General features: G+C 35.6%; 1 protein-coding gene across 7 annotated transcripts in view; it reads right to left on the reverse strand.

Annotated features, from left to right (window-relative positions):
* Positions 1-4,637: 4,637 nt before the first annotated feature.
* Positions 4,638-26,509, reverse strand: part of LOC136027985 (uncharacterized) — a 100,925-nt gene continuing 79,053 nt past the window's right edge. For 5 of the 7 annotated variants that reach the window (XM_065705490.1, XM_065705489.1, XM_065705493.1 and 2 more), the window contains 3 exons: positions 19,954-20,025; positions 10,245-10,430; positions 4,638-4,810 (listed from right to left, as the gene is read on the reverse strand). In XM_065705490.1, the coding sequence (XP_065561562.1) occupies positions 4,769-4,810; positions 10,245-10,430; positions 19,954-20,025 (300 nt within the window). In that variant the 3' untranslated portion in view covers positions 4,638-4,768. The remainder of the gene's footprint in view (positions 4,811-10,244; positions 10,431-19,953; positions 20,026-26,509) is intronic. The other 2 variants (XM_065705492.1, XM_065705491.1) reach the window with 1 other exon arrangement.

The following is a 26,509-nucleotide window of genomic DNA, read 5'->3' on the forward strand; positions in this document are numbered from 1 at the left end:
TGTTGAAACCTATTCAATTAGTTATTTACTTATTGCTCTTTAGGACTCTGGAAGGAATTATATATTTAATTATAATACAATTGAATAATAGATTTAAATTATAAAATATAGTATAAAGGACAACTTGTCCTTTAACAGCTAGAAAATTCTTTATATATACATTTTATATATTACAATTATATACATATATATTTTATATTATATATGTTTTCTATATTTGTCTATCACTACACGCTAATAATACTCTTGGCTCGTTTCAGAGGGGTCTATGGGGTGGCGAGATTCTTGTTCTTTCTTTTTTGTAAGAATTCACTTTGATGCTCAAATTGGGTTCCATAATTTTATTGTTTTAATAATTTATGCTTATTCAATAATTTATTGTATTTGGCTCTGTTGGATGTGGAACAGTTCTTACCGTCAACCGGGTCGAGATTGGTAATCAGGGGTGACATTGACACAACAGTAGAAAAATGTTTCTTTTGACTTTTGACGACAGGTGGTATCACGAAAAAATCCAAGAAAATTCTAGATGGCTCTTTAGATTATCTTCGTCAGTCAGTGTGGAAATGGCGTCCATTGAGTAAAGAGTGTCTACTTGTGAACTGGTTGCGTAAAGTAAGTACTTCTCGGTGTTCAGGGGAACTGAAAATTTGTCTGACCAGGAAAGAACAGGTGACTGTTTTATTGTTGTGGGGCACTAGTAGGCTTGTAAATGTGACCAGAAAACTGCCTAGTAAGTATTTAGAGATTAACTCTAAAACGGAAGGAGATGGGGATTTGTCAAAGTTATTCCTTGGAGAACGGGTATTTCAAGGGTGACTTTGACAGTTATCAAACTTACCCCCGAGGTGTTCTGATTCAGTTTTTAATCTTGTTTCTTTTTATATTTTCTTCTATCATTCTTTAATAGAATCATACCTAAGATATCGTCCCATTATTTACCTAAATACATTTCCTAATCATTCTAAACCCCTCCAGACATCGCAAAATAAAGCTATAAGAATCATTGGTACCCTTTCATCTTTCTACACTACCTCAAAGTCTTTCTAAAGCAAAAACTTTATTTTTATTTCTTCACATATTAAACCTTAGTCAACTTAGGGATTTGCATTTATCGCTCTGGCATTATGAAATTCAGTCTCCCGTGAGTTAGTTTTATGAATATATATTCTTGTCACCCCATTTTGCTCATTCGCTTCTTCATCGGTTCGTTTTGGTTAACTGTGGTTAACGTTCCCCTTAGTTAACTGAAAGAGATAATTTTCATTAAGATACCAAATCTTTTCTAAAGCAAATAGGCTCAAATTAAATACTAAATTTAAAACCTTAATAGCAGATCACTTTTAAAGACTAAATTCGTAGAATATATTATTAACCTTTACGGGTGATTCTACTTGATATTTATTCAGTGTTATTTTTGGAATTTGCCACGCCTCCTTGTCCTTCTCCTTCTATATGCTATGATATTTTTTGGTTTATCCTTTTTATCTTTATTTTTTGGTGTATTTGAAAATATTGTAATAACTTATACCTCTTTATACCTTCTTTTCGAGCTTAGCTCCCTGCTGGCTTTATTTCATAATTTGTTTTTGTTCTTAGTTGTATGAAATAAAAAATCTACCTAACTGAGCTTAAACGTCATAATTAGTTTACTGTGGTTTTCTTTAAGCTTTTTTCCCTTTTAGATGACAACAACTTACTAACGAAAGCCTGACGGCCGTTCGTACAAGGCTTTCCAAGGAAGCGTTCGAGAAGACAGCTGAAGCTGTAAAGAATGGGTCGAATATCTACACTGCAACGAAAGACTATAGAGTTCCGTACGGTACTCTTCGGTACCACACGAAAGGCATGCACCTAAAAAAAAGTTAGTCGGCAGAGAGTTCTTGGAATGCACGAAGAAATGATTCTTATCCACCATCTGATTCTCCTGTCTGAGTGGGGATTTCCGCTAGCACGGTTTGATCTCTGTCTCCTTGTCACGTTGTTTCTTCATAAGAAGAATCTGAATGAACCACGCTTTAAGAACAACCTCCCGGGAGACGACTGTGGCGGAATCTTTCTTAAGACACTCGGATCAACTGAGCCACAGAATCTCCCAGGTCATTAGCTCAAGCCGCAGCAGAGCTGACTACGGGACTGTGGGCTCGTCGCCTCGATCACCTGGAGGTGTCCTCGATTACCTCGATCGCCTAGAGGAAACGCTTCGCGACGTTAAGCCTGAATGCATTGTCAACTATGACGAAACCAACCTGTCTGATAATCATGGACGAGTGAAGGCTATTTTTAAACGCGAAGTAAAATATCCTGAGCGGGTATTGAATCAGACAAAATCAGCAGCATCTGCAATGGTAGCAGCTACTGCTAGTGGAGAACTTTTTTCGCCGTATATTGTCTTTAAATCGGAAAAGCTCTGGGATGCGTGGATTAAAAGAGCACCAAAGGGTTTTCAATTCAACAGATCAAAGTCTGTGTGGTTCAATTGAACTTGCTTTTATGATTTCGTTGAGTCAGTCATCGTCCCGTGGGTGAAGAAGTAAGGCCCAGATGAACCAAAAGTCTTGATAGGTGACAATCTTTCGTTGCATATCGATATGAGGGTCTTGCGTTTTTGTACTGAACACAACTTCAAATTTTTTTGTCTCCTACCAAATACAACCCACCTTCTTCAGCTGCTAGATGTTGCCCTGTTTGGTCTGATGAAACACGTATGGTGTAAGATCCTAACAGAATACAAAACACGATATCCAAACAAGACCATAATTTCCAAAGAGCACTTTAAGACCCTAATCGTTCGACAATGGGATGAGATGGGGAAACATCTGCAGAGACTGCAGAAAAAAAATGGATTCAAGGCTTGTTAAGTATTTTCCATAAACAATGATGCCGTCATTGCAATAACACCCTGAGAAGACTTAACTACAAGCCACCCCGACTGACTGTATGTACTATACAGCCGGAATTCGGAAACACTGGTTTCCAATTAACTACCTTAATACAAAAATTCGTCATTTCTTGGAATTATTGTATTATTTCATATTTATTTTTGTATATATTCGCATTATTTTACTTTTGAGTTTTTTTCATTTATCTAATTGATTGTTTATTTATCATTTATTTGTTTATATATTTATCATCTTATTATTTTAATTCTTTAAAAGAAAAGGAGTTATTTTATTCTTGACACCAATTCTATGCTTTGAAATTTATTTTTCCTCTGAAAGCTTTTCTTTGCCTTTTCCTGCAGTCTTATAATTGTTTCCATCATCTGATAGCTGAGACAGCCGAATTACAGGTTTGAAACTTGCTTTGCATTTTTTTTTAGAGTAGAATATACATTGAAAATATGACAGAAACATTTACCTGTATTTATAAGCGATTTTAGATCACTTCCTAAGAGAATGTAAAAACAATATCATAACTCTAGACCGGTAATTGAAATTTTACCTAAAACAAATGAATACAATGATATGTATAGCTGATATGATATGTATATGAATGATATACATATCTTTTCCTCTTAGTTTAAGTTACAGCAGTAGACTTTGCAAAATCACATTTTCCAAGGGAATAGCACAAGTCCCCCTCGGGACTCTGCTTAGGTCTATTAATATCTGAAAACAACAACTTTATAATATTTTTCTTAAGTTTTTAGGGCAGTATCACATTTTCGTCAGTGTTGCCACGTTGAATCTTTTTTCTTCTTCCAACTCCCATCAGGCCAGGTTGGCCGATTCGGGGATTCTGCTCTAATAGCATCATAACTGTATTTTCAGTATGCCTCCCTGTGTGTTCTCTTTCTCCTTGTGAGTCCCCCCAGGACTCTGCTTAGGTCTATTAATATCCGAAAAGAACAACTTTATAATATTTTTTTAAGTTTTTAGGGCAGTATCACATTTTCGTCAGTGTTGCCACGTTGAATCTTTTTTCTTTCTTTCAACTCCCATCCGGCCAGGTTGGCCGATTCGGGGATTGTCCTCTATTGGCATCATAACTATATTTTCAGTATGCCTCCCTGTGTGTTGCAGTCCTCAGCAATACTTGGATGGAGTGGAGAGCGAAAAATAAATAAGCACGGGTTACAAGTTAGATTTGACAATATTTTTCGTCTGTAAAAAAAAAATCCAAAACTGACTATTGGTTGACTCCTAAAGACAACTACACATTCAAAGGAAAGCTTTACTTTCGTAAGCTATTTGGTGCCATATGTTTAGCTAGTTTTTTTGTGCTGATTTTCACCGACGTTTCCTGATTTTTATTTATTTATTTTTTTTTTTTAATTTGGCATCAGTTACTACCTAAAAACTGAACAAATGACTCCATACGGAGGTCTTTTTTCTTCAAAATTTGATTTCCCCAAATTTTTAGAATACTTTGCTTAAGTTTTTGCTCAACCAATTCCGCCAATCAGATTTCATTTTCACCATCATTGGCACTTTAATTTTGAACTGTTTTTTTTTTTTTTTTTTCCTAAGAATGAGTCACATCCAACTGAGCGTATCCGATGTCAAAACAACTTACCCTATAAAACAAACTTCAGAAAAATTACGGCAAGAGAAAAATTACTGGTATCCATCAGGGCTCAGTCTTTACCAATCAATATATCGATCCATCAGCTGTCCCCAATAAACAGAAGACAATTTATCAGAACAAAACAAATTTATTAAGAATAAATGCAAAATAACACGTGCAAATCAAATTTTGATATCAAATCAATGAATTAATGAAAACAACCCCCAGGTCAGGTAATGACTCATTTGATGCAAACTAATTAGCCAACACAGTTGTCTGAGTGATCCTCCCAGGCATCAACCTGAAAAAAAATAAGATATATTGAATATATTAAGTTTCATATTTTAATTTAAATTGTTATTGGATTTTTATCATTGGACACTTTTACATCTGTTTTCTTTTTTTTTTATTAGGCTCATTTTTATTTTATGAATGTTGTATTTTATAATACTTATTTAATATAAGAATAAATAAGACAAGCAAAAAGACACAACATCATACCCCAAACAAATGGGCATTCCCCACATTTTTAAGAACTTTACAGGATAGAGAGAAAACAGGGTTTCTAATTTTCCGCGGGAGTGAGCCCTCCTCAAAGATCGAAAAAATGCCAAGAAAAAATATATATAAATAAAAAAACCAAAACGAGGGTGAAATTGAAATGAAATGCAAATTGAAACCTGAAAAAAAAACCTCGTTTTGGTTTCTTGATTACTTTTATAAACATATTTTTTCCGTAGTATTTTTTTTCTGTCAAACGTCATACATAGCCAGTGTGGTCTTAGAACGCACATAGCTCATCTTCAGAGAGTTAATTCACATAAATTGTTGAAACGCTCGTGTAGCAGCTTGTATAGAACCCTGCAGATGCACCAGTTCGGAAGGTGACAGTGACGAAAATTTAAAGTGTTTTTAGGGGGGTGGGATTTATCTTTTTTTAATAATTTTTTTCAATGAAAATACCACCATAATGGTAATTTTGAAAACCCACGAGGGGAACAATGTAGAGGATCCAAAGGACATCAGCGGATCCAAAGAAAAATCTTGGGGGCCAATGTGGCAAGGGCGCCAATAATTGACCAAATTGAAAAATTTATTTAAAAGAAAGAGAAAAAAGAATGGAATGAGGGTACCAGAAAAATGTTGGGAGCACAGAGTCCCCCTTCACAACCCTCTGAATCCGTCCCCAAGAGGGACCGCATAAATACTTCCCAATTGAAGCTACTGGGAGGGATTACTCCTAGATTTTGAAAAATTTTTTTTTTTTGGTATTTCCATTGAAAAAAGTTGAAAACCTCAAAATTACCCCATAAATTAAAAAAAAAACATTTTTTTTCGATTATTATTATTGAAATTCCACGCCCTGCTGCATTTTCGTGAATTGGCACCACTGGAGCCCCTGACCTATTATTGCGAAACGGAGATAAATTCAGTGTGTCGCCACAGAATGTGTAGAATACTTTCGTTATGAGGTGTCAGTGTTGTAATTATATGTAAATTTTTCTCTTAAATGGATGGATTTTTTTAAAAATTAATTCTTGGTTGAAAGCGTTTCGTCAAACCAGCAGCAATGACGAACTGATTATTACTTGAGATCAAACATAAAACAAAGAGGAATTTTTAGAAGAATAAGAACACATACTAAAAAAAGACACAAAACCTAAAAACACAAAACAAAAATACCAGGAGAAAATTATTCAAAACATTGCTACTCTCTAAAACAGACGATATCCCTTTTTCTTTTATTGGCGGGGAAAGGGACTAATCAGATCTTTCTAGTATTTATAAAAATTGGTTTGAAAATTTTACGGGAAAATGTACTTTGACGTGGCTACATATCAATGTCAGTTTTTTGTGAATACATACTACTACTACTACTACTACTGCTAGCAACTAGTTGCAGCAAAACGCTACCCGAGACCAAGGTAGCACAAAATGTGATTCAAAGGGATTTAGAAATCAAGTCCACCAGGAACAGTAGTACTCTAAGATTTACACCAGAAAGTGAGGGACCCCTCGGCACAATGCCAAGTCTGTTCCATGGCTATAAAAAGTTCGTGGTAATAAACTGTCAATAAAGAGCGGCCAATGCTAATAGTAAACAGAACTCTATAGCTCTAAAAAGAAATTAATTTTTATAACAATAAATGTATTAAAGGAGTTGACAGTTTGTTCCAAATATAGCCTATAAAATCAAGGTCGAAAAAATTTAAGAAATTCAGAAAATCATTTTAGGAAAAATTGGGAAATTACCCTAAAATGCAGAATAATGTTGATGAAAATCAGACCATCAAATTCAACGCATTAGAAAACTCTTTAACAAAGATTTCAATGTCGTCTACCAAAATGCAATAATTTGTAGTTTTTCGAGACGAAGGATCGCTGTTGCTTGTTCATTTGTTTCAGTATATTTTTATTTTATTTGAAGCGTTGCCACTCCTCGAGGAAGAATGCCTTCTGAACAAGGGCATATCCAGGGGGTGCTACCAGGTTTGAACTCTATCCCCAAGAATTTGTCCGACTCATATAAAGGTTACATAAATGTATATAAACAAATTTTTTATGTGTTTTGTAAAGTTATTTGTACCCCCTCCCCTCCCCCAACAAGAATCCTGGATACGCCGCTGATTCTGAAAGGTGGGTTCAAACCAGAGAGTTACTTAAGAATTCTTCATCCGTTGTGTCACGTATATAGTTATACAATCCATTCGACTCTCAGATTAAAATAATATACGCTCCTCCAGTTTTTTTGAAAATTCAAAGCAATGTAGAATTATCAAGGTCTTCAATGAACAATACAAGAAACAACTGGAGTTTCCAGCCGGAAACAATGTGCTATCAAACACGATCAAAATAAAATGTGTGCTATCTATTGTATTCAAATATTTCCTGAATTTATTACAATTTTTTCCGGTTGTTCAAACAATTGATTAACAAACTTGTTACGCAATAAAGTCACAAAAAGAATTTTTATTCACCGCTTAGTGTGGTTGTATTATCATTAAATGCAAATTTAATCTCATGATCATAAAAAAAAGAAAAAAGAAGATTTAGGCCAAATCATTCTATCTGACGGTCAAGGACGTATCGAAGGGGGAAGAGGCTATTGAGCTTGACCCTCCCCCCAAAAAAATGTTCAATTTGTTCATGAGCCTGTAAGATCATTTGATATTGTAGACTTTCCTACAAGCTATTCAACGTCATGGAAATCCCAATATTACTGGAGATACCATTGCTTAAGTTTACTTAAGAAAATCTTCAGACAATTCCCTTTTTGGAACCACTTAGATCATTTGATATTACAAACTTTCTTGCTAGCTAGTCAACGTCACGGACACCTTAAGACTAACTTAAGACTGTACTTGAGAAAATCTTAAGATTTCTTACCGACTATTCGAAGTCACAAAGAAGACCATACGATTTACTTAAGGCTTCCCTACAAGATATTCAACATCATGAAGACTTAATCTTATTCACTTAAGATTTTCCTTAGGAAAACCTTGATTCTTTTTTAATACCATTTGCACCCCTATATATTTTCCTCTTGCACACGCTAGGTATAGAGGGAGGCAAGCGTATTTCCCTTGAGATTGGTCCAAAAATAATGAAAATGAAGCTCTTTTTCGTGTTTGGCCAACCCATAGGTTCATACCTATGTTCATCTACATATATGTGGATGCACATACGTGTTTACTCCAACAAAGTAGGAAAATAATACATCTACTACTGCTACTACTACTACTACTACTACTAACAACTCACCGTAGTACCAAGCCACCTGAGGCCAGCATAGCTGTGCACGCTCCTCCTCAATCCTAATCTATTTAAAGCCTCCATCTTTACACCCTCCCAGGAAGCTCCAGTTTCCCTTAGATCTTTCTTTACATCTCCCCATCCATCCGTTGACGACCTATTTTCCGTTTAACCCTAAACGGTTGGCCGAAAAGGACAATCTTTGGCATTGTGTTATCCGTCATCCCCAGAACACGCCCTGGTCATCTCAACCTTTCTCTCATTATAGCTCTAGAAAGTGGGATCGAACCACACTTTTCGTACAACCTAGTGTTTAGGTAACGGTCATTCAGCCGGGTACCAAAAAATGATCCGCGGGCAATTTCTCTGGAAAATATGTAACAAATCTTCCTCCGTTTTTCGGGCCACCCAGGCTTCAGCACTATACTTGGCCACTCCCATCACTGTAGCTTCCAATATTCTAATCTTGGTTCGCAGACTTATCTTCCTATTCTTCCAAACTTTTTTTTCAACTGCAAAAAAACTCCCTGAGCTTTGGCTGTTCTACTTTTAACATTTTCACTGCTCCCATCGTCTTTACTAATAAAACTACGAAGATAACTGAAGATGTTACTTGATCAATCTTTTCGTTATATAACGTCACCTTTTCATCGTCACTTATTCCTAGCCTTAGCGACTTATTCTTCTTTTCAAACCTATTCCAGCACCCTGAACTTGCAAAACCTCTAACTTCATTCATTTTGCTCGTACTTTCATTTTGGATGCTTAAATCATAAGCATAATCTGAGTCGAAGAAAGTTTTTCTTCCCCATTTGATTCCGTGTTCTCCCACTGCCTTTCCTGTGCTCCTTAAGACAAAGTCCACGAAATGGTCCACATAAATGGGGATAGAACACAACACATCATTTTATGGAAATCACACAACATTGTAGTGTTTATAAATTTTTCTTAATTAAGTCCTCGAACGATCAACAAATTTCCCGATTACTAACCGGAATCTGAAATCCGATTGCCTAAGCTACGAGTGTGCGCATTTTAATACCAATAAATTCAAACTCAAAACAACAGAAAATGCTATGTTTGAAGGAAACAAGTCCCATTGGTTGTTTTTTTCTCTTTCTCCTTTTTCTGTTCCTCTCCTTTATTATTTATTTTCCTTTTTCCAATTTTATTTTCCTTTATTTATTTATTCCCCTTTATCCTTTCATCTACAGAATTTCATTTTAATATGATCCTCCTTTTTCTGTTATTGGCTGTACTATGATATCCAAGCTTGATATGGCTCGTAATAATAATAATAAATAAACAAAAAATTAAAAACAAGAAAAGAAGAGAAGCATATGATGAGGATTGAAATGATATTTTCATCAATTGGATGACCTTCAATGAATTCATTTAAACTTCTTCTATGTTTTATAATACGTGACATCTGTTTTTTAATTGAGGGAAATATGGCTTAAATGCAAAAAAAAAAAAAAAAAAAAAAAAAAAAAAAAAAAAAAAAAAAAAAAAACAGCCCAGATGCTGAGGGATTTTCTAAAAGGAAGAAAATTAAGATTTGTCAAATACCTTCTTATTTATTAATTTTTATATCAATATATATCGTCAAGGGAAACTGCAGGAATTATCAAGTGGGACAGGGGATGCTGGAAAAAGATTTTTTGGTCAGCCAAAGTTTAAGGGTTGCCAAGCTTTTTAAATTGGAATTTCCCCAGAGGCGATTAAATTTTACAATCTTATTTTGTGAATATATCACGAATAAAAGAAAAGACAAAACGAAAACTTGCAAATACAGGGGGGAGGGGGCAAATCGGTCGTTTCTTATAAAAAAAAATACCAAATATGGAGTTTTGCAACGGAATACCCCCGAAAAAAAGGTATCTTAAAAAGACCAAGGAGGGGAAGGGGCAAAAAATCTAGGATAAAGAAATGCGCCCACACCCATACTTCCTTTTTACAAAAAGGAAAAAAAATATATATACCTGGCACTCTCTACTGCAGTACCACTGGGATCCACAACCAGCACAAACAAATTGAGCTGGCTTTGAGCTGCAGCCCTGGCATTTGGGTACCTCTTGGTCATCTTTCTTTGAATTACTGCCGTTAGAAGTAGACGGGCCTGCAGCAGTTGAAGAGCTACTTGGTGACACAGTAACTCGACTATCGTCCTGAAATAGGGAAAAGTTATTACTTAGAGACCTAGCAAGTAGTGGTCAAGGGAAGTGGTCAGCTCACGCTGGTGTGGTTTTTCATTTGCAATGTTTTAAATCTTCATTCGCAATCATTTTCGTAAAAGACTAAGATGAGCTGATTAATTAATCAATTAATTAATCATATCTAATTAATCAATTAATTAACCATATCTAAATAATCAATTATTAAATAAACTGATTAATGAAAAGCTGTGACATAGGACAGTTTTGGGAGAATAGAGTCGCAATAAAGAACCTGTTACAGATGATATTTGACTTCACCTTTTGCTTTTGGATAGAACGAAAAACAATAACAAGAGCTAAAAGCTCATATGGCACGTGTGACGAGGCAAGAAGAGCCAAGAGCTCATATGGTGTGAGCTCTAACAAAATTCTAAGAATCAATAGATTGATTTAAACGGAAAATCAGAGACTTGCAAATAGGATGCATTAAGCAATTAGGGATGCAAATACTTAAACTAATCATCCCGTCTGAAGAGGCTGAAACTCCCCACTCTTGTCTACAGACGTAAAGGGGGTGATATTATCATGACGCATAAGCTCCTGAATTACAACTCTCCATTAAATAAGCTATTTCAACTTGACCAGTCTGCCAGAACTAGGGGGAATAGTCGGAAACTGTATCAGAAGAGAGCTGCCACTAGACTACGCAATAACTTCTTCACTTACAGAATAGTGATTTTGTGGAATTCTCTCACCGAAAAAGCGGTCACTACCCCCAGCACTGCTACCTTTAAAAGAGCCGTTGATGGAGAATGGTCATCAAAGCCGTGACGAACTGAGTGGGATGCCGTTGAGACGTCCAACCATCGTCATCACTAACCAGCGATTCTACAGAATTTAATCCTTATTTCGCTGGACAATGCGATTTAAGGTAATTTAAGGTAATTAATGCCGGTCAGGATCTAAAATAAGAGCTCTGAGTCACGAAGTCCTTCTAAATATCAAAATTCATTAAGATCCGATCACCCACTCGTAAGTTATAAATACCTAATTTTTCCTCTCCCTTTAGCCCCCCCGATGGTCGAATCTGGGAAAACGACTTTATCAAGACAATTTGTGCAGCTCCCTGACATGCCTACCAATTTTCATTGTCCTAGCACGTCCAGAAGCACCAAACTCGCCGAATCACTGAACCCCTCCCCCCAACTCCCCCAAAGAGAGCGAATCCAGTACGGTTACGTCAATCACGTATCAAGGACATTTGCTTATTCTATCCACCAAGCTTCATCCCGATTCCCCCCCTCTAAGTGTTTTCCAAGATTTCCCCCTCCAACTCCCCCCAATGTCAAAAGATCTGGTCGGGATTTGAAATAAGAGCTCTGAGACATTAATTCCTTCTAAATATCAAATTTCATTAACATCCGATCACCTATCCGTAAGATAAAAATAACCCAATTTTCACGTTTTCCAAGAACTCCGGTTTCCCCCTCCAACTCCCCCCAATGTCACAGGATCTGGTTGGAATCTAAAATTAGAGCTTTGAAGCACAAGATCCTTCTAAATATCAAATTTCATTAAGATCTGGTCGCCCTTTCGTAAGTTACAAATGCCTCAATTTTCAAAATTACCCCCCCTCCCCAACTCCACCAAAGAGAGCAGATCCGGTCTGGTTATGTCAGTCACGTATCTTCTGTTTATTTTCCCCGCCGAGTTTCATCCCGATCCCTCCAATCTAAGCGTTTTCCATGATTTTAGGTTCCCCGCCCGAAACTCCCCCAATATCACCAGATTCGGTTGGGATTTAAAATAAGAGCCTTGAGACACGATATCCTTCTAAATATCAAATTTTTCAGAATCCGTATTTTTCAATAATTTTTCAGAATTCGTTCCGGTTATGTCAATCATGTATCTAGGACTAGTGCTTATTTTTCCCACCAAGTTTCATCCCGATCCCTCCACTCTAAGTGTTTTCCGAGATTTTAGGTTTCCCCCTTCCAACCCCCCCCCCAATGTCACCAGATCCGGTCGGGATTTAAAATAACAGCTCTGAGACACGATATCCTTCCAAACATCAAATTTCATTAAGATGATGAAAATACTTCAATTTTTCCGAATTAGCGGGCCCCCCGCTCCTCCCCAGATGGTCAAATCGGGAAACGACTATTTCTAATTTAATCTGGTCCGGTCCCTGATATGCCTGCCATATTTCATCGTCCTAGCTTACCTGGAAGTGCTTAAAGTAGCAAAACCGGAACCGACAGACAGACCGACAGAATTTGCGATTGCTATATGTCACTTGGTTAATACCAAGTGCCATAAAAAAACATTATAGGCTAACACACTAAGAAATTCAGTAAGAATTACTGAATTATTAAATATATACTTAAGATACGAGAAGAAGCATTCAAGCAAGGGGAGTTGATCAACTCACACTATTGTTTCTTTTTTTATTCGCGATGTTTTAAATCTCATCTGCAATCATTTTCGTGATTAATTTCGTGAAAAACCTGATTAATTCATGAATTAATTAGCCATATCTAATTAGTCAATTATTAAAAAAGCTGATTAATGAAAAGCTGTGACATAGGACAGTTTTGCAAGAATAGAGTCGCAATAAAGAACCTATTACAGATGATATTTGACTTCACCTTTTGCTTTTGCATAGAAAAAAAACAATGAAAAAACATTATAGGCTAACAAACTAAGAAATTCAGTAAGAATGTTTCCCCCTCCAACTCCCCCTATATCACAAGATACTGTCGGGATTTAAAATAAGAGCTCTGAAACACGAAGTCCTTCTAAATATCAAATTTGATTAAGATCCGATCACCCATTCGTAAGTTAAAAATACCGCATTTTTAAATGTGTCCTCTCCCTCCAGCCCCCCCAGATGGCCGAATCGGGGAAAAGACTGTTATCAAGTCAATTTGTGCAGGTTCCTGGCAAGCCTGGCAATTTTCATCGTCCTAGCACGTCCAGAAGCACCGAACTAACCAAAGCACTGGAAATCCCCCATCTCCCCCAAAGAGAGCGGACTCATTCCAATTATGTCAATCACGTATCTAGAACTTGTGCTTATTCTTTCCATCATGTTTCATCCTGATCTCTCCACTCTAAGCGTTTTCCGCGATTTCCAATTTCCAAGATTTCGGTTCCCCCCTCCAACCTCCTATGTCCCCGGATCCAATTCAAATTCAAAATGGAGCATCTGAGACATAAGATCTTTCTATATATCAATAACCACCATTCGTAAGATAAAGATACCTCAATTTTCACGTTTTCCAAGATTTCCGGTTTTCCCCTCTAACTCCCCCCAATATCACCGGATCTGGTCAAGATTTAAAATAAGAGCTCAGAAGCACAAAATCCTTCTAATATCAAATTTCATGAAGATCTGATCATCCGTTCGTAAGTTACAAATCCCTCATTTTTTCTAATTTTTCCGAATTACCCCCTCCCCCCAACTCCCCCAAAGAGAACGGATCCGGTTATGTCAGTCACGTATCTTGGACTTGTGCTTATTCTTCCCACCAAGTTTCATCTTGATCTCTCCACTCTAAGCATTTTCCAAGATTTCCGCCCCCCCATCTCCCCCAACAACAATGGATCCGATCGGAATTTAAAATAAGAGATCTGAGTTAACAGGTCCTTCTAAATATGAAATTTCAGCAAGATCCGATTATTTCTTCGTAAGTTAAAAATACCTCATGTCAATCACGTATCTAGGACTTGTGATTTTTTTCCCACCAAGTTTCGTCCCGATCCCTCCACTCAACCAGTTTTCCAAGATTTTAGGTTTCCCCTCCAACTCCCCGCAATGTCACCGGATCCGGTCGGGATTTGAAATAAGAGCTCTGAGACACAATATCCTTCGAAACATCCAATTTCATTAAGATCCGATCAGCCGTCAATAAGTTAAAAATACCTCATTTTTTCTAATTCTTTCTAATTAACCGTCCTCCATTCCCCCCCCCAGATGGTCGAATCGGGGAAACAATTATTTCTAATTTAACGTGGTCTGGTCCCTGATACGCCTGCCAAATGTCAACATCCTAGCTTATCTGGAAGTACCTAAACTAGCAAAACCGGGACCGACAGAATTTGCAATCGCTATATGCCACTTGGTAAATATCAAATGCCATAAAAAAAGAATATAGAGAAATAAGCCCTTCAGTTTCAACTGAGCTCATTAAAATAAAAAGAGAAGGTGCAGTAGCAGTGGTCAAAAATTGAATACATCAACTCCAAATTAAATCGTAGGATCTTCTTTTTCCTTTAATTCTACTGGTCTGATTCCATTATTCCAGGGATAACAGATGTCAATTTTTTGGTCTGGTTAGTCTTTGCCGAGGGGTCACTGACTTTCAGAAATTACGTACAAAACTTGACGCAAGCCGGGAGTGGCAGAAGTGCGAGAATCATGGCGAGATTGTGCCAAACGTGGTGAAACAGTGCTGCGCACTTGGCATTCTGAGATGTACACCAGGTGACGGAAAGCGAGTGGTCTCTCGGTTTTTAGCTTCCTGGTTTCAATCTGATCTGGAAAACTCAAGGCAAACACAAAGGAGTTGCCTGTGTTCTAGTGCTGAGGATACCCCAGATCTTCTATTATTCAACACATTCATTAGCAATACAAAAATTAATCTATCCTTCAGAATCGTGGGGTTGTCCACTTTCCGTCACCTGGGGTGCATCTCAGAGCACCACATGTGCCACACAGTTTCACCAAACCTAGCACACGCTACCTTGTGTACGTGATTTCTGAAAGTCGGTGCCTAGTCGTTCAGAATATCCTGTGCCATCAATTTTTTTTCCATTGTATTGCATTGTGTATATCAGCTAATTACTCATTCGTCAATAAATTCATGTCTTTTACGCAGAAGCCTCTTTAGAAATTCTGCAATACGAAAAGCTATTTAATTTATCAATATCAAGATTCAGAAAGTTCTTTCTTTTTCAAAGATTGAATGAAAATCGATTAGGGATTAACTTTCTGTCCCACCCTGAAGTTATTATTCCCTGTCAAGTATCCACTTCTCATAAACAAATAAAAAATATGTGTAATGGGTCTAACTATGTGTTCGTTATCGTATATATATATATATATATATATATATATATATATATATATATATATATATATATATATATATATATATATATATATATATATATATATATATATATATATATATATATATATATATAAGTTGTAATTTACAATACAATAAGTTGTAATTTTTAATATCATATTACTATTATTATAACATTAATATTACAATATTAATCTCTAATCTATTCATCTATCAATTTGTTGAGTTTTTTGTTATCACAATTAATACAGCAACGAATCAAACTTGAAACTTGTGGTCTTGCAAAAGAACACAAGAATAAAGAAGAAAAGCACTCAGAAAAAAAAATCATCAACAGAAGAAAATCAACAGAACATATTTGTCAACCAGTGTCCAGGGCTGTATTCAGGATTTTTTTCGGGGGGGGGGGGTCATAAAAAAACATCCAAATGTGTTTTATACACTTTTCATTACGTTTTTACGAGTGACACAAACATTTCGGGGTAGGGCTTCCAGCCCCTAATACCCCCCTGAATACGGCCTTGATAGCGTTTATTTACAGGCTTAGTACACTTTTACAGGAACTTTAATTTAAAACAAAATACAAAATCAGAAATATAATTCAACTACTGCAGAAATACTATATGAACACTACAATATCAACATCAAAAAAGCATATGTTTGAAGGTCAAAATTATACTCTTCTCAAATACAAATTTACTACAATACACTAAAATGTTCACTAACCACAAGATACAAATCCAAAAATCGACTAAATATACACCGTTCACCAAAATCAAACCTTTAAGTGACTAGCAAAAATCCAAATATCTGAGGCAACTGGATAGACCAAGGTTCTCAACCTTTCTCTGGTCCATACCCGTTCAAATACTATAAATGATTTTGCGCCCCCTCCCCCCTGTATAATTAGCTCGATTATTTTTTAATATACCACTAAAGTGCTCAAAAATATTTTCAAAACAGGAAGTAATTGAGAAAAACAATTCTCAAGACTATATTAAGGCGTACCTACACCAAATAACATCTAGACTAGGTGAGCCCGGGTAGTCCAAGGCGATAAACAAGAAGAAAATTTGTTGCTTTTAGTTGCTATTAATTCGAATCAAAATTGGGTCTCTGAGCAGCCAAATGAATTATTCCCCTTTCTTAATTTTTTTTTTTTGCTTTTCGTTATTATTAATTCGAATCAAAATTGGGTCCCTCAGCAGCCAAATGAATTATTCCGCTTTCTTCATTCTTTTTTTTTTGGTTGATTTTTGTTTTTATTAATTCGAATCAAAATTGGGTCTCTCAGCAGCCAAATGAATTATTCCACTTTCTTAATTCGTTTTCTTTTTGTTGCTTTTGTTTTTATCAATTAGAATCAAAATTGGGTATCTCAGTAGCCAAATGAATTATTCCACTTTCTTAATTCGTTTTTTTTTTGTTGCTTTTAGTTTTTATTAATTTGAATCAAAATTGGGTCTTTATGCAGCCAAATGAATTATTCCCCTTTCTTAATTTTTTTTTTTTTTTGCTTTTCGTAATTATTAATTCGAACCAAAATTGGGTCTCTCAGCAGCCAAATGAATTATTCCGCTTTCATAATTCGTTTTTTTTTTGTTGCTTTTTGTTTTTATTAATTCGAATCAAAATTGGGTCTCTCAGCAGCCAAATGAATTATTCCACTTTCTTAATTCGTTTTTTTTTTGTTGCTTTTAGTTTTTATTAATCCGAATCAAAATTGGGTCTTTCTGCAGCCAAATGAATTATTCCCCTTTCTTAATTTGTTTTTTTTTTTGCTTTTCGTAATTATTAATTCGAACCAGAATTGGGTCTCTCAGCAGCCAAATTAATTATTCCGCTTTCTTAATTCTTTTTTTTTTTGCTTTTTGTTTTTATTAATTCGAATCAAAATTGGGTCTTTCTGCAGTCAAATGAATTATTCCCCTTTCTTAATTTGTTTTTTTTTTCACTTTTCGTAATTATTAATTCGAACCAAAATTGGGTCTCTCAGCAGCCACATGAATCATTGGCTTAGTTAATTCGTTTTTTGTTTTTTGTGTGTTGCTGTTTTTTTTTATTAACAAAAACCAAAATTGGGTCTCTCAGCGGCCAAATGAATTATTCCACTTTCTTAACTCGTGTTGTTTTTGCTTTTGGGTTCTATTAATAAGAAATAAAATTGGGTCTCTCAGCAGCCACATGAATTATTGGCTTAGTTATTTCGTTTTTTGTTTTTTGTTTCTTGCTTTTTGTTTTTATTAATAAGAACCAAAATTGGGTCTCTCAGCGGCCATATGAATTATTCCACTTTCTTAACTCGTTTTGTTTTTGTTTTTGGGTTCTATTAATAAGAATTAAAATTGGGTCTCTCAGCAGCCACGTGAATGATTGGCTTAGTTAATTCGTTTTTCGTTTTTTATGTGTTGCTGTTTGTTTTTATTAACAAGAACCAAAATTGGGTCTCTCAGCGGCCAAATGAATTATTCCACTTTCTTAACTCGTTTTGTTTTTGCTTTTGGGTTCTATTAATAAGAATTAAAATTGGGTCTCTCAGCAGCCACATGAATTATTGGCTTAGTTATTTCGTTTTTTGTTTTTTGTTTCTTGCTTTTTGTTTTTATTAATAAGAACCAAAATTGGGTCTCTCAGCGGCCAAATGAATTATTCCACTTTCTTAACTCGTTTTATTTTGCTTTTGGGTTCTATTAATAAGAATTAAAATTGGGTCTCTCAGCAGCCACATGAATTATTAGCTTAGTTAATTCGTTTTTTTGTTTTTTTTTGTTTCTTGTTTTTATTAATAAGAACCAAAATTGGGTCTCTCAGCGGCCAAATGAATTATTCCACTTTCTTAATTTGTTTTTTTTTTTCTACAGAATTTAGGATAAAAGCACTTGACGTTCCCAAGGTTTTTAGGTCCATTAGGAAATTTCACAAAAATAAGCAGCAGTGCCCCAACCACCTTAAATGCATAGTCCGAGAACCATGAATTTTAAGATAACATTACAGACTCCAAGCCAAAAAAGCTCTATTGATTAACCCCAAGCTAAAGTATACTTGAACACAAGCCCGTATCCAGGGCGGTTTGGGGTTTGCCCCCCTCCCCGAAATATGTGTACACTTAGTAATGACGTAGGAAATGCATATAAACAAATTTTGTATCCGTTTTTTTTTAACTTTATTTGTAACCCCGTCCCCCGAGCAAAATTCTTGCATATGGATTTTTGGATACTGGAAAACTGGTGAAAATAGCTGCTCAGAGTGTCCTTCTGTCACCTCTCCCTCCTATTTCTTCAGTATTTAATGAATGTGACAAAAGGGGACCTCACTTCTTCGCCCTAAGGACACATATTTACACCCTTTCTTTTTTTCGTTTAAGCTTTAAGTCATTCTTATTGGTATACAAAAAAAGTTTTTGTCACATATGACAAGATACCAATCGTGATTTGCCAATATAGTATTTGGACTGGTTGGTGAGAACTCCTTCAATGGTTGGTGAAAATAATAGGGATAACATGGCGCTGCATTTTACCCCTTCCCACAATTGCTCTTCTATGTTTAATTTCCACCCTAAATACAAAGACCAATATGCATGAATTCATAATAACATTACGGACTCCAAGCTAACTCCAAACCAAGCAAGCTCTATTCACTAACCCCAAACTAATGTATACTTCAGCAAGTTTTTAAAGACCCCCCCCCCTGCCTGATGATTGGCAAAATAATCAGTCAACTAGTTTTTTTTACTTCTTTCTATTATTTCTTCTGTGGATACCTCACCTCTTCCCCCCTCCAAAAGACAAGCATTCGTTGAAGCTCTGTCTAACTCAAGGTCGTTTTCTCTTGTTTCAAAATTCAGCCTCTTTATACGGAAACGCAAAAAAAGAAAAAAAGTCGGATATGGCAAGAAGCCAGTCTTATTTTACTAGCAAAGATTATGAAAACAAACCCCCTCCCTCCAACAGCTAATAAAAATAATCAAAAATAACAATATATTGTGTTGGTTCTTTCTATTGTTTCTTCTATCGTTAATACATCTGCCAACTGAACCGCTCAATAGTTGCTCCCCATAAGAATTGTTCTTCCTAATAACTTAAGCGGCGTCCAACTGCATGTTTAGACACCTTTCTGTCCAGACAGTTCCCGTTCAAATAAAATTCGGTACTTGCTGCAATAAATTACAGCTAAGCATTTAGTTCTAGTGCCTAGAACTCTTTAAAATTTCACATTCTACCAATCAGGAAGCTTCTTTTGCACTAAAATTGTTTCGAGTTTCAGAGCGGCGTCCACATGTATGTCTTACCAAACTTACAGGCTTAAGCAAGTACATGGCCAGACACACAGGTCTAGGCATGAGTCTCGCTGGACTTGCATGTGAACGCCGCTTAATAATCAATTTATAAGCAAACTGGGTTGTGGCAACCATGCATCTACACAGGATATGAAGGTGAACTTACAACAACCAACATGGACGGCAAGCATCTTGCCTCAGAGGTTACTTCCTTGGGTTTGGTTATAGTCACCTGACCCTATTCAGCAAGGAAACAAAAGCACACAATTAAAATAAGGTCAAAAACGTAAAGAAACACAGGTCTGAAAGTTGGTGGACTTTTTGGAGTAGGGGGAGGGGAGGAGGTTAAAGGTTACGAATTGGGGCAATTCAGAAAGAAGCATACTAGAACAACAAGAGCCAAGAGTTTATATGACACTTGTGAGGAGGTCGGAACAGCCAAGATCCTTCAGCCCCCCAGATGGTCAAATCAGGGAAAACGACTGTTATCAAGTCAAATTGATCATGTCCCTGACATGCCTACCAATTTTCATCGTCCTAGCACGTCCAGAAGCACTGGACTCGCCAAACTCTGTCCGAACTCGCCAAAGCACTGGAATCCCCCTTCTCCCAACTCCCCCAAAGAGAGTGGATCCAGTCCAGTCATATCAATCGCGTATCTAGGAGTTGTGCTTATTCTTCCTACCAAGTTTCATCCCGATCTCTCCACTCTAAGCGTTTTCAAAGATTTCCGGTTTCCCCATCAAACTCCCCCCAATGTCACCTCACCGGATCCAGTTGGGATTTAAAATAAGAGCTCTGAGACACGAGCTCCTTATAAATATCAATTTTCATTAAGAACCGATAACCCGTTCGTAAGTTAAAAGTAACTCATTTTTTCTAATTTTTCTGAATTAACCGTCCTTCCACTGCCCCACCTCCCCCCCAGATGATCGAATCGGGGAAGTGACTATTTATAATTTAATCTGGCCCGGTCCCTGATACAACGGCCACCTTTCATCGTCCTAACTTATCTGGAAGTGCCCGAACTAGAAAAACCGGGACCGACAGACAGACAGAAATTGCGATCGCTATATGTCACTTGATAAATACCATTGACAATGTATCTCCAGCCTCTTCTAAAATGATCTCATATAGCCCTAGACATAAAGAAACTACCCCCTCCAAAAAAAAAGAAAAGATAGAATTCTTAGTGTATAATATGAAGCTAGTATCAATGAATCATATTTCTTTGTTTTTTAATCAGTTGTTACATTTTACTTCATAGCTCAAGGCTATATGAAACCATTAGAGGGGGGGGGGACGTGTCAAACACGAATCGAACCATGAAAATGAGCATCAAATTAGCAATCTAAAAACTTGTCTCTTTTTGTTCTAGCATGTCGACATCTGAAGAGGCGGAATTATTAACCTTTATTCGGATGACATAAGTCAGATGAATCTCAAAACTGATTTCAAACGCGGCAGAGGGGGGGGGGGTATTTAACAAAATGGTTCAGAATATGATTACTGAAATTGAATAACAGGGCAAAGGTGAAGATGAAGATAAAGACAAAATGGTCACAACTAACCCTAAAAATCAGCAAGAAATAATAGTAAGCATTATAAAAGTGAGGAAAGAAAAAATTCCGCAAGCCTGTAACTTCAAAAATTTTGAAAGGGGAAAGTTGGCAGTCCTTTTATTTGCTTTCATAAAATATACACGTGTAGAACCAGCTCCCCCCTCCACCAAAAATAAAAGATATTTGAAATTTATACCCAAAATTCAAAATATTTTTCATTTAATAGCCCATTTTTTGTTGTCTGTTATTTTCGAATTACGAACACATTCAAGCAAATAATTTAATAAACAACTCGTGTCGTATAAAAATATTCACCCTATTTTCCTGTTGGAACAAAAAAACCGACGGATCTTGGGGGCAGCCCCCCCCCCTGTTACTGAGATCCACTAGTGGACCCCTATATAAAGATGAAATACATCTATTAACTCTATATTTCTATCTTTTTAACTACATGCTTCAATTTCATGTTATTAGCTAAAAACTGCCATGTTTATTTATTCTTTCAGCCCTATTCGTACCCGTCTACAAGGGTTCAGAACAATCTGCAAACTATTACCAGGAATCGAACCTCCACCGAGGATTTAAACGATTATTGTGCATGTGTTTAGGACTGTCAATTTTTATTTTAATCGTTTTGGCTCTAATCCCAACATCTATCAGTCTTGGATCTAGGTTTAACTTAATTTTTTTTTTATGATTCTTGCAAATTTTGAAATTTATATTTAAAATTAGAAAAACCTACATTTAAGTTATAAACTTTGTATTTAAATTCAAAAATGTATAATGATATTTTATGATTTGTAATAATTTACAAATTTACCAATTAAATCATAGATTATAAAGAAATTGTTTGTCCTTCCTTTTTTGAAAAAGATTTAAAATGAATTTGCTGATTGGTATTAAAAGTTCACTCGACTAAGATTTATGTTTCAATTTAGAAAACAAAAAATTTAATTGACATTCTAAAGTTTGTACTTACATTTAAAAATTTACAACGACATTTTAAAGTTTTTTAATTTAGAAATTTATCACTTTAACTTTAAATTATGAAAAAATCCTTCGCCTTACCCTTTCTTTATCAGAAAATGTTTAATATTAAATTCATAGATTTGTTTTAAAATTCCATTAATTTTCCCAAATTTCTGGAAACTTCTTACTCAAATTACCAATTTTTGTATGATCCACCCTAAATTAAAAAACCCAGTGTATATGCCACACTAAAAAAAAATAAATAAAAAATAAATAAAACCTACAAAATAAATTAATTGTTTTTAGTATTCAGTTTTTCTCCATTGAATGGAGTTTTCCCTTTCTTCAATATTTTGTTTTCTTTGTGGTTTTGAGTTAGTGTTTATATGTATTTACACCCCTCCCTCCATTTTGAAGGTCACGATGCCTTCGTAAGAGCAAAAATCTAAAGCTTAAAACTTCTATCTGGATTAGAACAATTCGAAAATATCTTTTATTCTTTGAAAAATTAAGGCCGTGATTAAGCGAACTTGAAAACATCGAGGTTCAAAATTAAAATTAGGGTAGCATTCTGTCTCTCAATTCTCTAGAGATCGTCGATTGTCAAAAACCCTCCAAATAGCACTTATTCATTGGCGGAAATAGCAGGTTAATTATACCAGCTTGTCAATCTGGTCTCTAGGGGTGTTATCGGCCATCTGGAACGATTCCTTCTGGCAAAAAACTTGTAAAAGTTTCAGGTAGCTGAAAAAATTCTACGGGACTGTTCGAAAACAGGAAAATACATCGAGAAATGGTTGCAATCATCTTACAGGTTATTGTCTTCTGCTCATGATAGTACCGATTTTATTCTAAAAGCAATATCCTTCATAGAGTACACTTGTGAAAAAGAGTTAGACATTTTCTAAGATTTCTAAGCAATTAGAGGAAATAGAGCAAAATCCTAGCAAACATTTTGTAGCATCTTCAAGAAGCTACGGCCTGATATTAAAAGCGGTATCTTCCACCAATGAATACTTGAGTACTTTTTGAATATAAACTTTCAATTTTAACATGGGATTTTCGAGTTCCATCATTTCACTTAATGACGGCCTTAAGGAAATTTTTCTGGTTTGTCTGTCTCCAAATGATGAAAAAATCGAAATTGTGTTTTGACGTATTAGGTGTCTCTAGACTACTTTAGTTCTTTTCATTCAGCAAAAGGTCTTATTTTATTTGCGTGAAGGGGGATCCCACCTCCCCCTGGGTGCAATGACTGTATCAATATATCAATTTTGCTCTATATTTTGAAGATATTGGCCTTGGGTGTTCCCAGCTTCGCTTTTTCTTATTGCGTTGTACAGGGGGACATAATAAATAGAGAAAAAATGAAAAAAACAAACAAAAACTGTCAAATACAAAAGTAAATATAAACAATAATGTTAATAACAATAATAATAATAACAGAGAAGAAAAGTTTATGAAGGAGGGCACTTATCAAAAAAAGAAGTAAGTATAACTAACGAATTGAAAAGAGAGAGAAAAGAAGAGAGTATTAGGTTTATACTAATGAAGCAGAACGCTTAGCAAATTAATGAGGAAGTATACATAATGAATAGAGAAAAGAAGAAACAATCTAAGGTTTATAGTTATGAAGGAGAAAATCTGGCAAATAAGTGAGCACAAATGACGAATAAAGAGAAAAGAAGAAAAAAGATTTACATTTATGAAGGAGTACACTTAGTACATAAAGGAGTGAGCATGGATAAAATGAGTATAGAGAAAAGAAGAAAAAAGGACTCCATTTATGAAGGAGAACACTTAGTACATAAAGGAGTGAGCACAGATAAAATGAATAGAGAGAACAGAAGAGAAAGGTTTACATTTATGACGGAGGACACTAAGTACGTAAAGGAGTGAGCATAAATAAAATGAATAGAGAGAAAAGAAGAAAAATCGGTTTTCCTTTATGAAGGAGGATACTTAGCGAATAAATAAATTAGAATGAATAATGAAGAAAGGGAGAGAAAAGAAGACAAAAAGGGTCAAAGTTTAAGAAAGAGGACACAGAGAATCATATCTAGCTCCAGCATCAATATACTCTCCTTATGGGAAGATAGTTCTTGTAGTTGGTTGATACGATTGTACATCATCAAAATTAGGGGTTGAGAAGAGTGATCATCAGGATCAATCCATTAAAACTAGTGGAGCTATCAACGTCCATATTTTAACTAAGCATTATCACTAAAACAAGGGTAGGTTATATAGATAAGTGTGATCGCCAAAATCAAGGTATTTCGTTAACTGTAATCACCAAAATCAGGACATTAAGACAAGTGAGATCACCAGAAACAGGGGAATTAAGAAGGGTTTAAAAGCCAGGATTTAAGCGAAGTGTGATGGCGAAAATCCGGATATTTCGATAAGCATGACACTAAAATCAGGGCACAAGATAAGGTAATCACGAAAATTAGGATTTAAGCTAAGTGATACAATTGGAATGAAGGAGAGGGGCATTTACCCCTTGGCCCTTTTTGCCCCCCATCTTAGGTTTCGACATTTTGTCTTCTTCTCCCTAAATTTTTGTGTATTGACGTAACTGACGCGATATTTCCAAAATCAGGGAATTTAGAGGTACACAAAATAAGTGATCATTTGATCATAAATTTGATCATACATTTGATTATTAAACCCGAGAAGTACAATACATAATAACCACAACGTTGATATTCAGATGAATCTGATCGTCAGAAACAGGGTGTTAAAGAACATTAATCATTAAAATCACGGGATTAAATACAATTACCGCCAAAATCAGATTATTGCTATGTGTGCTGACTAAAATAGGGTTGTCATTCGATCAGTTCGATCATTCCAGAAATACAAATGAAACCCTTGCGGGAGGGTGAAAGGAGATAATTCTTCCTAGAGGAAACGAGGTCGGCAACTTAAAAAAATGAATATTTAGATCACCACTTCTCAATTTTCCCGACACTAAAGGTCCTTTTCAGGCCCCTAATAGTAAGCTCAGGGGGTCTCTTCCCTAGCCCCTCTTTGCTACTACTGTTATCACCAAAACAAAGGTTTTGTGGCAAGGGGAATCACCAAAACTCAGGGAATCAAACAACGCCACTGAATCAATTCAGTCAAATAGTAACTTTATTTACTTTGTATTTTTTTTACCTATTATTTAATTTATTATTTTATCTATTTTGTTTCTTTATTTTTTTTGTTTACAATTATTTTTCGCGAAAAGTAGCAACAGAATACTGCATTACTTATTTCTATGCTTTTTTAAATAAATATTTCTTTCTTTATTATAGTACCAGTAGACTAAGCTTCGTTCAGGGCACAGAAATTTGCTTTCGGAAAACAAACTTGATTTGGATGTCGGAGCATTTACGACGTCACTTATATGAACATTTTTTCCCAAATTTATCCAAAAACGCCAATTACATGAACATTTTCCCCCAAAAACGTAACTTAAATGAACATTTTCCTCAAAAACGTCACATATATGAACATTCCTCCCAACCCCCCAAAAAAGGCCTGAAACAAATTTTCTCAAAGTAGCGACCAATCTCGACGTTTCGCATCGATAAATGGTAGTAGCCCAAGTTCCAGAGAAAATAGGGTAGTATTCTTTTCGAGAGGATATTTAAAGATAAGTCAATAAATATACATTTATACACTGGTTGTTTAAAAAAAAATAGTCTCTGTTGCAAAATAAATTTAACTTAATTTTATTTTATTCGTTGTAGAAATTAAAACCGCTAGGGTATTGAACGACTGGGCGTCTGGGACATCATTGATATGGATTTTCCACCTCCCCCCCCCAAAAAAATTCGGACCCTAAACAAATTTTCCCAGATTGTTTTACAACATCGGAAAATGGTAACATGCTGATTTTGCAAAAAAATTATGATGCCGTTTTCGAGAAAAAAATTACAGATAAATAAATATGTATACGATTATTTTTCGCTTCATTATATTCGATATTTATTTGCTAAACTGCAGCGTTCCCTAGTCCTGTGCGCTGTATATTCCGCCACTCCGACACTCGCTATTTAAAACTGAGCAATTGAAGGTTCATCCGGGGGTTTTGTCGTTATTTGAAGTTGAGTTTCCCTTCCTTTTTCAAGGATTATTTTATTTTGTGAAAACATTATGTTCTCAACCCTTTAGATGCCTTGAATAGTTTTATGTGTTTAA

The sequence above is a fragment of the Artemia franciscana genome, chromosome 6, assembly GCF_032884065.1.
Source record: "Artemia franciscana chromosome 6, ASM3288406v1, whole genome shotgun sequence".
NCBI lineage: Eukaryota > Metazoa > Arthropoda > Branchiopoda > Anostraca > Artemiidae > Artemia > Artemia franciscana.